Here is a 13425-nt window from a genome sequence, read left to right as displayed (position 1 = left end):
GCTCTGCTCTGAAGGATGTGGTACAAGCCCAGCCGTGAGAGGCTCATTTTGGGAGCGCACGCTTTGTTAAAGAGAGCTGAGTTTCATGACACTAATGCAAAACCTCTTTGTATTCTGATTTTCCTCTAACAAAGGTTCGCTGCCGTGGCTCAATAACTGCCCATCTGTCATTGGAGGCCTTTGGGGAGTTGATAAAGAGGGAGCTGAGAAATCTGTTTTTCTGGGGATTTGGTGGATTTGGTGTAGTGGGTGTGGGATGGCCATCTTAGGGCACAGGCCTCTGATTTTTAAGCACTCTTGACACTCCCCACTAAGTTGCAGCTTTATCACTGCTAGTTTGTGTGTTTACATGATTTTGTGACTTTTTGGAGCATTTTTCCTGCAGTCTTGGGCTCTGCTGATATTTCTGTGATTTATAAGACTCTCACAGACCTAGGAGAAGGAGTGAAGAGGCTGACTCCATTTTATTCATCAGTTACAATTTCCCTACTCGGTGAACATTGACATTTTATTCTTTGTAGCACTAGGTTTTTTAGGTCCTTTAACTGAAAGCATTAGTTTTTATTGAAAAGGGCAATTTTGAAATAAGGCTCTTTGGCTGCAAGTGATTAAATATCAATCTAATTTGATCAAAACTATTGAATTCTTTCAGCAAGATTGTATTGTATAATTTCTTAATACATATGTGAGCCGGCTGTTTACACAATGATCTTTGTAGCATTTTGGGATATCTGTTACTTGTATTCTGTGCTATTTGGTTCTTCAGCAATCATGATCACTAAATATTCACGAATACTTGTTGCTGTTTTTGACTGTGCTCTAAGCTGGCATCACCAATAAGACTGCTCTACTTAATGAACACAAAAAGACAGAAAATATTCCAGTTCTAGCTGCTTGTGTTGTGTTTCTAAATTGCATTGTTTATTCTCCTGGTCTATAAAAGAAAGTTGCAAGTGATGTCAGTAGGTGGCCTTTGGCATTAACACATGCTAGAACTTTACAGTTATTTTATAATGTAAATTCTCTGTAACTGTATCCTCATTGCAGGAGGAACCTCAAGCCTACTTAATAAATTTTAATCCTTTTATTCCCCCTTCCCCTTTGCCCAGACATCATTCAAACACCTGTGACCAAGAAAAATATTTTTTCTGAAAGGAAGAACTCATCCTAAATCTATCCACTGACAGCACTGCTTGGACTCCTAGAACATGAGAATCTTTTTGTAACTGTTTTTAGTTAAATAAATCATGGCGTTGGCCACCTCACCCCTCCTTCTTTTATATTCAACAAATAGATTTAAGATTGATTATGATTCTCTCCTTTTTCAACCAGTTCTTCTTTCTTAAAGGTTTTAAATTCTCTTAATTTTCTGCATGGAAGACAATTCTGCCTCCTACTCTAATTCAGATAAAAGTTTTAATTTATAAAACTCCTGTGGGTGTTTTAGTCTAGGCCACACATCATTAATATTTCTGCAATTTAACTCAATGCAAAGGAATTAAAGATTTGTTCATGACACTTTTTGGGGACCACTGAGGAGCAGTAACTGTGTTCCCAGGCCTGTGGGCCAAGTGCCCCCAGGAAATGGATCCAGTGCACCTCACTTGTGTCACCTGGGAGGAAAAGTATTGGAGAGAATGGAAGTCTGTGATCCTGAAAAGGTGTGGAAGAGCAGATCAGGCTCTCATTGTTGTGAATTAAGATCAACACCAAAAGAAACAAATAAACCAGTAGATATCCATAATTATATGCCCCCCCCACCACCAAATTGATACATTTTGTTTTAATTCTGCTTACATTGCTAAACAAGAAAAGCGTAAAGCTAGAATTTTCATGTGCTCTCAGTCACAATTAGATTTTCTCACATGGTCTGCTTACATTAAAAGTTCAATCAGAGTTTCTCGGCCTCTGTGAGCTCTACATCCTGATCTACCCTTTGCAGAGATGGAACCTGGCCTTTTACCTTAGCTGCTGCTAAGACTAAGTCATTGTTTCCATACAGTATTTTTCACAAAAAACTACTGATATACTGCTATTTGGATGTCACTATTGATAAAACTTAAAACATGATGGAAACAACAATTTAAACTTACTTAATTGAGGAGGGAAGATAGAAAAGAGACTTCAATTCTGAAGCATCCAGCTTTTTGAGCCATGTACTTTTGAATTGCTTTGCCTATTTGATATTCTTGACCATTTTTCAAAGGAAATCTGGTTTTTGACCAAAAGTGGAGTCATGAGCATTGCTTTGGTTTTAACTGAAACACCAGATTTTTAAAAGAATGCTATATTGGTGAAGATTAGTGAGAGATTTTCTGCAGAACATTGATTTAACTGTGGTAGTGAAGATAATATTTTGCATTGCAGAGGTTGATATGTGCAATTTTAATAATTTAAACTATAATTTACAGGTGTTGTATATGTGGTTTTTATGGCATTTTATTTTTTGAAATCATGCTTTGTAGTTTCAAGTCTCTTGAGCTGACATTTGCTTTGGGCATGAGTCTAGGATAATGTGCAATGCAAAAACTGTCATGGCTTTTCAGATATCATCCCTTTTTCATTAGATTTTTTTTCCTATTTAGAAATCAAATACTATTTAGAAGTTCTTTAGGACTTATTGCCAAACTATTTTTTATGAACTCTTTTCACAGGCAAAGCCCATAAAGCAAGTGGGAATTTACATCTGATATTCCTAGATGCACTCCTGTCAGAAGATATCTAATCTTTCACTAGATAGAAGTTTTTACAGATCTCAGTCCCTGTAGTTCCTGTTCCATTTCGAACATATAAATAAAATTTATTTGCATTATCATCTCAATGTGTTTTATGATCTGTAAGGATGAATTTCATAGAGGTTATTCCATATTCAACATTTTACCTTATTTTGGGAAATGTGGAGTTGCATGAAATATAGATTAATACTTTTTGGCTATCTTGGACTTAATCCCAGGTTCAACTGGTGAAAATGATATATATTCCAATCTGTTCCTTGGTTGTTTTTGTTTAAGGAATTTGTATAGATTGAAATGCAGCTGCAAGTGTATTAGCGATTTTCTATTGCTTACTTGTCAAGATTTTTATTGTGTGGATGAAAAATAGCATTTCAAAACCTGGCAGCATATTGACAAAAACAGAAGAGCACTTTGTGTAATTCTCTTTTGAAAAACTACCTCTTTTAGAGACAGAGATTGCCTCAGCTACTTCCATTCATATGTATCTTGATCAATAGATTTATTGATAGCTTTTAGCCAAGATTTAATTCTTTTTTTCTCCCCAGTTCACCATGGTGCTCACTTTTCTGAATTAAGAAACTAGAATTAGGCGCCTATAAGCAAGACATACAATATGCAAGTGCTCTAGGTGTAAAAGGAGGCATTTGACCTTTTGTTGCTAATCTGTGACAGGTGCAGGCTATTTTCTTCCAAATGGTGTTAATTTTCATGTGCAAATCCACCCCCTGAAACCTGCATTCTATATATCCACCACAGGGGAATTGGTGGTCATCATGAGTACTGTAATGGACAGCTGAGAGGGATAATCACTGATATTTCAGCACATTTATGCTCGCGACTCAGTCGGCTTTAGAGCACTTCTGTTTTCACTGCTTATTAGGGAGGCTGAAGTTAGTTATTCAAGGCTGGACAAAAAAAAAAGAAAAAAAAAAAAAAAGAAAAAGAAAAAAAGTGTCTGAGAAAGTTCATGTGCCGGGAGCAGCGCATTGTTACAAATTAGTTTCCTTTACCATTTCTGGCAAACTCATTACAAAGTAATCGCGCCCTGCGCTGAAGTGCACTTCCTCTGGGACCAATAACTGTAAATAAGCAGGGCTGCAAGCTGGCTGATAAGTTGTTGTTCTGAAGATAACGGTCCTTTTTAGCAGAGTGTTTGACCTTTTTCTTTATATTGCCTCAGGCTTGTCTAAGACCCTCAAGGTCTATTTTTCATCTTAAAAATTCTCTGTAGGCAAGCACAATGTGCGGTTTAAGAAGATTTTAGGATTACTTAACATATCTATATTTTCTTTTCTAGCATTTTTATGATAATTGTTAGAATGTTTAGTAACTTTAGCTAGCATTTTCTTCGGCAGGTTTTCTTTCTTTGTGTAAAGTACACTTTTTATTGATGTAGGAAGCAATAACATTAATATTTTATGAGGACTAAGTGTGTGTTGCATGATTAATAAAATAGTATCATTGGGCTTTTTTCTGACTTTTAAAGAAACTTGAAACATGCTATTGACCGCTTTCACTATTCACATTTTGAGAGCATTGCACTAAACATTACTCTGTGAAGTAATTTAAGCAAATATAATTAAGAATTTCAGCTCGAATGATTAAAGGAAAGTATGTCTCCTCTTTTCTCAATATGCTAAGAGTATTGAACAGAACTGTGACTGAAAATTGAGCGTGCCTTAAAAACAAACCCCAAGGCTACGTGAAAGTCAGTTTATAGACATTTGGGAATTTGATTTGTTCACATCTTCCCACTAGTTTAAAAAGATCCATGCTAATATTTCTGTAAAGTAAAATAATAATAGAAAAAACCCCCCACAACGAATTTCAGAGTGCATAGGAGAGAAAGTCCAAAATGTTTAGCAAAGTGCTGGCTACCCTAATAAATTACTTGTTTTACCTTTAAGATGTAGTCAGACAGTCATTTGCATACAGATGTGCACCCAAATTATTGAAAAAAAGTTAAAAAAGAATTGTCTTAGAATGCCAACCAGTTCAAATTTTATTGCTTACAGTGTTGTTGGGTTTTTTTTTCCTGTGGCAGGTCTCATTAATCAGTTCATTAATCATACATGTACCTTAAATAACATTAATATCTTGTGTTTTATAATCTTAACCCCCAAATATAGTGCTAATCACTAGATATGACGTGATAAGGCTTTGAAGAGTGCTCTATACTCTCATATATACAAGTTCTGTATTTATGGAATGGAGTAGTGATGAGTTCACATGGGCATGAACTCAAAGTGAAGTAAAGCAAAGCTGATGTTTCAGTGGTGTGAGACCTTTTCTCTGATTTTAGAAGAAGATACTTAACCAATGAGGTTGTGAACAGACTCTCTTACTGATACCACAAGTGACCAGAACAGTAATGCACACAGAATAAGAACTGTGCACACGAGGGGTCATACAGCAGTTGTGTCATAACTGAAAACTGTTGAAAGGTTCATTTCACAAAATTGGTGCTATCTGGCTTTCTCTTACATTTGTCACATTTTCAGCACAGAAACTGTTGGCTGCAGGTGCTGCAAAGTACAGTGTAGACATTGTGGAATTGCACAGAAAATCCTGGGACACAGGAGGAACTTGCTGTCTACCCACTTATTAAATTGTTTTCTCTCTTGCTGTGTATTTAGCAAAAAGGCAAGAAATAAAAAAGGAATTAAAATGTATTAAAAAAATTAGTTTAGAGGTGGTTTGCATGTTTATTTTCAGTGTTAAAATGGCTTAATTTCTAAATGGAATGCTGTAATCAATGTTTAAATTCCATAGTTCCTAATGCATGTCACTGTGGGACCTGTGGTATTGGAATATAATTCTCATCCATTAGAATAAATGCATTTGCCATGATTACAGCACTCTGAAGGCAGGACAAAAAATGGTGAAGTTTTTTTTTTATGAGATTAACATTGGGAAGTTTAAATCCTTGCTTGGACACCAAGAAATGTTTTTCGGTGGTATTATCAGTTTTCTACAAAGCATCTCTTCAAGTGAGGAGGTGTTTTGTTCCTACAGTTCTTGGCTTCTTTGTACCAAAACTGCTGTCTTGTTTAATGACATTGCTATGTGGGCTGAAATTAGGCTGACAGATTGTGAGCAAAGGCTGTGGTATTACAAACAATAGTCTATTGAGCACGAGGAACTTGTTGAATTAGTTACCGGAGGCAGTAGTGCTCAGTCCAGCCTCTTTAGCATCTGGAAGACAGAGAAGAAATAGTGGGCTAATGAAATGTCCAAATGACACCAAACTGCAGAGGGCTGCAGGTGACAATGGCAGCTGATGTGTGCCTGGTAAGAGGCAAAAACTAATAATAAACCAATAAACTCACAGAAAGAAAAAAGCCCCAGTGCATTAGGAGGGAAGGGAGTATTCAAATCAACAGAGAAAACCATGTTGGGGTTCCTGAGGAGTCAAGCACACAGATGATTACATTTTAAAGGGCTGTGCTGGGTTTGAGATGAGTTTTCCAGAGCAGACTGGATGGCAGTTGCTTCAGCACACCAGCTCTTCACCATCCATGATTCCCCGACATCAGTACAATTCTCCAGTGCTAGTTTAGGGATCCTGAGGACCCTGTAAAGCAGTTCTGGGTCATCTGTTCCCTATCCAGTTCAGGTTGGCTTGATGTTGAAAAAGAAACTGAAATGTGCAAAAGGTCAAAATCAAGGTCTCATTTTGCTCTGTTTTAATTATTCACTTAATAATCTTTTAGTTTCTTATGCCTTGCAGTACAAGTTTTTAATGGTCTTTGAACTTTAAGTATGAATTTAATTGCTTCTGTGTCCTTCTTTGGGAGTAATTCAATCAAAATTTGCACCTCTGCTCTGTGCTGCAGATAACTTAATCCATGTCTGGAATTGCTGGGATTGCTGGGAGGCATGTATATTAGTTTATTAGTTGACAAGATGGACCAAGCCCACCATCTGTGTTCATGCAGCCTGCTGCCTTAACCCTAGAGGCTCTGCCAGGATCACATGCACAGCTCAGGCTGAAGTGAATTCACACAGCAAACTTTGTCCAGAGAGATCTAAATCCGTGACCTGTGACGCAACTGGAATCTAAACTTTCGGGATGAATACCCTGGACTACCTAAATCTTGAAATGTCCAAGGAATATTATTATCCGAGCTACGTCATTTATGCATGGCATTTAATGAAAAATAAAACAAGGAGCATTGGTGGGATGGCTTTGGCCAGCCAGTGCTCTCTCACCGCTACTCCTCAGCAGGACAGGGGTGAAAATGAGGTGAAAAAGCTCCTGGGTGGTGGTGTGGAGAGGGAGGGCGCTCACCAATGGCCTATGCAGGCAGAACACTCTGCTCTGAGGAGACTCATTTATTGCCAGTTAAAATAGCTTTGCATAGTGAAAATCAAAGAGAAACTAAACCAACTCCTTCTCCCTGCCCTTCCCTGTTTCCCCAGGATCATCTTCCCCACACAAGGAGCTGTGCAAGGGGTGAGGGCTGAGCCTTCCTTGCTCCCCTGCTCCACCCTGGGCCTTTTCCCTTCCCAGGGCCGCAGTCCTGTCAGGAGCACCTGCTCCAGCCTGGGTCCTCTGTGGGTCCCTGTTCTTCCAGGAGACATCAACCTGCTCTGGCCTGGATCATCTGTGAGTCACTGCTCCTTCAGGAAACACCAACCTGCTCCAGTCTGAGTTCTTTGTGGGTCACTGTTCCTCCAGGAGACACCAACCTGCTCCAGACCCTTTGTGGGTCAGTGCTCCTCCAAGGGACACCAACCTGCTCCAGCCTGGGTTCTTTGTGGGCCACTGCTCCTCCAAGGGACACCAACCTGCTCCAGCCTGGGTTCTTTGTGGGCCACTGCTCCTCCAAGGGACACCGACCTGCTCCAGCCCCTCCCCACAGGACACAGGGCTCTCTGTCCTGGCTCCCAGAGCATCCCCTTCTCTCCTCCTTCTCAGTCCCCCTCAGGCTCCCTCGCCCCTCTGCCTGTGTAGGATTTTGCCCTTCACTGGACACATTTTCACCACCTGGGCTGAGGGGCTGGGCTGGCCATGGGTGAGGCTTTCTGGAGCCATTTGGGAGTGTCAGGAATGGGCTGCAAGGGGCAGGGGCAGTGCAGCCTCCCCAAGAACCCATTCCAGCACCTGGGCACGGGCACCCACCACGGATGGTGACATTATTTTTGTTTGGCAGAGGCCTCCTGGCTTTGCAATAGAGCTGTTTTTCCAAATATTTCCAATGCCAAGTGTCTCCTTGAGGCAAGCCCCCAGGAACAGATTGAGAGCGTGGAGCAGGTCTCTGCAGAGGGAAGCAATGGAGAGAATTTTCTTCTGAAAAGAAGAATGTGGGTAGGAAAGTAGAGGATAACATTAAAAATAGGGAAGATTAAGCATGTTCCATTAGTAAAGCCAAAACCAATTTAGGATAAGGTAGAAATCCTGGAGCTGTATTGATAAACAGAATTGAAAATGTCTTTTTTCCTCTTCTTTTCCAGCCCAGAGCAGCAGATCAGCTGAATTTTGCTGCTCATGCTGGTATTGAGCAATGTGTTGCCAGAGAACAGTCCTATTGACTGCAGTGGGACTTGCTGAAGAGGGAATCATTTAGCTCAAACAACCTTATAAATACACATTAGAACCCAACAGTATATTTCCAACCCAAGGAGATATATCTAACCCCAGAAATAGATCTGAAACCATAAACCCAGGTTTTCAGTGCTACTTTTAAAAAAGAAATATAATTTAGCCTGTGAGCTAAAACATGGCCCTGTCTTACAAGATGAGATGGGTTTTGGATTGGATCAGGAAAAGTAAAGTCTTATTTTTGTAGTGTATAAATGAAATGGACAGTCTAAACCCTGTCTCTAAAAATCTTGGCACACTTCAAAGGAAAAATGCCATTTTAGCAATTTAAAAGCACTTAGTGGGTTTTTTCAGTGCTGAACTTCATTTCTATAGCCTGTGTGGTTGCCTGCTGAATAATGCCATAGGGGACAATGTAGCTTTGACTATAGTTAAAAATACTATTCCATGAAATTCACTGGGAACAAGCTGAAGCAAAATCTCATTTGTGTCTTTGGAAGGAGGTGATAGTGGCTGTAAGTGGTGAAGGAATCGGATTGAGATTTTTTTTTTGAATCAGTGAAGAGATGAAGGCTGGACCATCTGTGGGGAGAGAGGGATGCTTAGAGCAACAGCCAGAGGGGCCAGGCAGAAATCTGGGGACTCTTTAATGTTACATGAGCATGAGCAACAGTTGGAAAGAAAGAAATCCTATCAGGTGGGGACTAAGAGATGTGCTGAGACATCATTAGAAAAGTGAAAAAAGAATAAAGGAAACAATTAAAAGGATGTTAGAACACATAATTGGAGTATTCAGATAAGAGGAGACAAAAGGTCAATTTGATTGAATAATAAAAATCTCTGTTGTCTTATTTTTAATGTATTCATGTGCATGCAGCTTACTGCTATATATTTTATCTTGACTACAATGAAGCCTTTAAAAATAATTCTGAGCTACCTTTAAAAAATAATTGTGAACTCTTGTAAGGCCTATTTTACTTGTATATTGCAACAAATGGAGGCAGAAGTTTTAAAAACTTTTCTCAGTGTTGTTCCTGGAGAGTTGATCAGGCATTCATTAAAACTCATCCTGTTTCATCTGTTCTTGTTAGGGAACCTTGGCAGGGTGGACCATGTCTCAGAGTTTGAGTATGACCTCTTCATCAGGCCAGACACCTGCAACCCTCGCTTCCGAGTCTGGTTCAACTTCACCGTGGAAAACGTGAAGGAATCACAGGTAAGTGATAATAAATTAGAAATTCAAAAATTGCTTACTCCAGAACATGTTTACTTTAATAAAGAAGATGGCACCCCGGGTTTGCAACTAAAAATTTCTTTAAAATGTATCTTTGTTCTTTGATTTTTTTATAAATAAAAGCAGGTATCAGCAGGAGTGGGTATGACCATGCTTTTCGGCTATCCAAGACAGGAGGTAATTGCAAAGGCAGTATAATTTTTGCCAACTAACAAAACTGGTATTAATAGTGGCTGCCAATATTTGTGCTTTTGCATTCTAACCAAATATGTGTGTTAATATACGAAAAAGAAGTCCATCATAGCTGTTCAAATATTATCACTCAAGCCTTCATTTAATACCTGTAGAACAACTGGGTAGCTGTGCAAACAGGCATTTCCCCAGTGACTTGAAGCAGAGGAGAGTTGCTTGCCAACGTGTCCCTTGTGAAAGAGGAGGTTTAAATGTGAAGCAAATTGATAGGCAACTGTTTCACTTACTTTTAAAGAATGTTTTTTGCAGTAAAGATGCCCCTTGAGAAAGAAACATCCTTGCTCTATTTTATCACTAATAAAAGTTATATACTAACTTTCACATTGAAAAATAATAATACAAAAATTTCATTTCACTTTTCACATGCGCCTTGAATTTTGCTCTGGTGGCCTGCCTTAGTTTATCAGAATTAGTCTGTCATTTTTACTTAATGGAAATAAAGCATATTTAGTAAGAGAAAATGCAGAGGCTTGATAGTTGTATTCCTGTATTAATATCCAGCACTGTATCATTCCTGTTACAACTGGAAATCATGAAATTGTTTATCTATCGTCCTGGAGCCTGATACTTTATCAGACAGACCCTTTCCCCTGCTGTGCCTTACTCAACTGTGATCAAATTATATAGTCATGAGATGAATGGGAATCTGTCTCAAGGAGGCAAAGAGATCGGGTAGAAAGATACAATATATATCTCGTGCTTACAGGATATTTGTTTTCATGGCTGTCTACATGAAAGAGAATGGTTCCACTATTAAGTTTGACTTGTGAGGTCTGTTTTTATAATGTGTGCTCCTATAATCTTTTTCTCATCTCTCCAATTTCCGTTAAAATGGGACCTGCCTGGACGTAATCTAGTCTGGAACCTTTTTTAGGTCTTTGTACTACAGGCCATGGGCAGCATTAGTCATTGCAGCTCAGCTATATTAAATGAAAGTTAGAAGTTGCTACATCAAACATACTGTGTAATGTAATTTGTTTTCTGCATTTTGATTATTTTATGTTTTACTAGAAAACAGTAACAAGGAAGCCCAAACTATTCAGTATTGTTTCAAAACATTTCACTAATACAAATACAGAGGACCTTTGATGACATTATGTATAAAAGTAGATATTTTAATAGCTCTCTATAAATCGTTACCTAGATAATATTGTATTTATTTTTGATATATCATATAAGTAATGTGTGAAGAAGGCACATCAATACATTTATATATATTAGGTCTGGTTTCAGCCTTTTGGATAAGGACTCACAAAAAGTAGCTATTTTTGTTTTTTATATTATCTATTAGTGCAGAATTTTGTGTTATTAATCTACTAATAAATGAAAAGAAGGACCAGTTAGACATTCCAGCTAATCTTACCATCCATGCATTATTCTATAAGAAACAGGTTCTTTGCTTTCTTCTTGTTTTAATTTTCTTAAATCATGGAGCTTCCATTTCCTATGTCTCAAAACTGTTTTATAGACTCCTCTCACTTACAGTGTTCCTTGATTTTTAGCCTAAAGCTTTCCTTTATTTAATCCCACAATTCCCAGTTGCAATTCTGCTTAGTAATAACTCCTCTTGGTACAAATAAATCCTCATCATCCCTGACTAACATTTATATTTCTGTGAATTATAACATTCCTCATCATTTGCGTGTCAACCTAGCTATCATGTTTGGTTCTTTCAGCCCTATATCCAATAGACCACTTTACCTTTTAAATATTTTTCTGCTCTGGGGCCTTTGGACTTTCATCATAAGTGAATCTTTCAGTCCTTTGATAATTAGCCCAGTTTCCCAAGGAAGTAAAGCTTGTATGATCACACTGTCTACTTGCTAGCCTAGGTGTTTGTATGGCTGCTGATCCCCTCTCCTCTCTTTTCTCCTTCAATAGCTTCTTAACTCTTGGCCAGTTTCAGCATCACTGGACAGGAATTCCTGTAAGTTTTGGGAAAACAGGCTGCCAGATGGGCAAGAGACCCATTAGTGTTCCCACTGGCAGACAGGCTATAGTATGAGATCATTTCTTATTAAACATCAGAGAATCCACAGAGGAGATGAATAGGAGAAAGTACTCATTGGAATTTGCATTTTAAGATACCAGAGAATCCAACCATGAAATCCAAATCCATAGCATTTAGTAATTTTGCTTCTTGCAGAACTTCTTGTTTTTATTATTATTCTTCCTCTTCCAGTTCCTTCAATATTTTCTTTATAGTGCAGAACTAAAATTTAATGGATAATTCTGAGTATGCTAATCCCAATTTACAGAGAAGGGGCTCGAGTCCCTTTGCTCTGTTACTGCCTCACTGTAGACAGCTGGAAATTGCAGCAGCCTTTTGTTGCTGTATCACTATGGAAACTCAGGCCTAATTTGTTTTTCCCTATCATACAGAAGTCTTTTTTAGAGTGATTGCTTCCTTGCTCCTGTTACGTATGTCTGAGGTTACTGTTGTGCTTCATAGGTAATAGAGCTAAGCTCTGTGCCATGCCAGTGACAGCCCTAATATTTCCAGAATTATTTTTAGAATTTTATTATAAACTTGGTTTATTTGATGTTCACTTCCTGACGTTGAAGTAGAACCAACAGACTTTTTTTTTAATTTGGAAGTTGGTAAATTAATTTCTTCGTCCTTATGATTTGGGCTTTCACATCAGACATTTTTTGTTGTCAGTTTTATTTGTACTTTTTTTAACAAGGAAAAATGATTTTAAAAAAAGCTAATACCTTATATTAATGGGAGGAAATGAGCCATCATGTGAGACATCTGCAAGATGTCAAATTTGGTATTTTGGTCTCCTTACATGGTTTATGACTTGGTACTCAGTTGGTCTGAAAAGATGTGAGCTATGGTTCTTTTTTTGTTACTTGTTTGGTGAATTCAATCAACACCAATATTGGAAAAGAAGTAAAGAAACTGATATGTTATATGTAAAGAAAATACATAGACTTTTATGATTTACACATATACATGAAAGGGAGAGTGAAGGAAATAGGATTTGCTGTGGAACACATGGTCTCATGGGCAAAACCTCCAATTTCTCTAATTATATACATGTCACAGGCTGCTCTCTATTCCTGATAATGCTCTTTACTGGGCAGGGGTTGCTTCCTATTCATTTCAGCCATGGCCCTTCAAACACCATCAAATTTTGCTAAATTTCTTCTCTGTGCAGTCGGAAATTGGATGAACAAATTTCATCTCCCAATTGCCTTTCAAGTATTTTAAATACACAGTGCTTCAGGTGCAAGATTACCTCTGAGCTAGAATGGCTTTAATGCTATTACTAGCAACAGTGATTCATTTGAGCTTTTTGAGAAAAAAAAGAGATGTGTGTACGTGTGATAAATTATAAAAAAATATTCTGGTATACTGATATTGGAGGATTTTACAGGTGAAAAGAATGATTATTGTTTTTGAGGGCCGTAGCCAGAATTCTTCTCAACACTCACTGTTCCAGATACTATAACCACACTGGAAAAAGATGATCTTTGTCCTAGAAAATTTTCTTTTGAGCAATTTGAGAAGAGATGAGAGTTAAATACAAGAAATCAATGAAAGGATTAAAAATATTTGAGGATTTGTGATTTAACACATAGCAGCCATATTATACCACTAACTAATGTACATCTAGGCCTCATGACGAATTCTGTGTGTGTGTGTACCCTGA

General features: G+C 38.1%; 1 protein-coding gene across 1 annotated transcript in view; it reads left to right on the top strand.

Moving 5' to 3' along the window:
- The window catches only part of LOC132077052 (BEN domain-containing protein 5-like), a 554717-nt gene that overhangs the window by 37106 nt on the left and 504186 nt on the right, over positions 1 to 13425 (top strand). The window contains exon 3 of the mRNA XM_059478502.1: positions 9372 to 9496. Coding sequence (XP_059334485.1) covers positions 9372 to 9496 — 125 coding nt within the window. The remainder of the gene's footprint in view (positions 1 to 9371; positions 9497 to 13425) is intronic.

The sequence above is a fragment of the Ammospiza nelsoni genome, chromosome 9, assembly GCF_027579445.1.
Source record: "Ammospiza nelsoni isolate bAmmNel1 chromosome 9, bAmmNel1.pri, whole genome shotgun sequence".
In the NCBI taxonomy this organism is placed as follows: domain Eukaryota; kingdom Metazoa; phylum Chordata; class Aves; order Passeriformes; family Passerellidae; genus Ammospiza; species Ammospiza nelsoni.
This window is presented reverse-complemented; position numbering and strand designations above follow the sequence as displayed.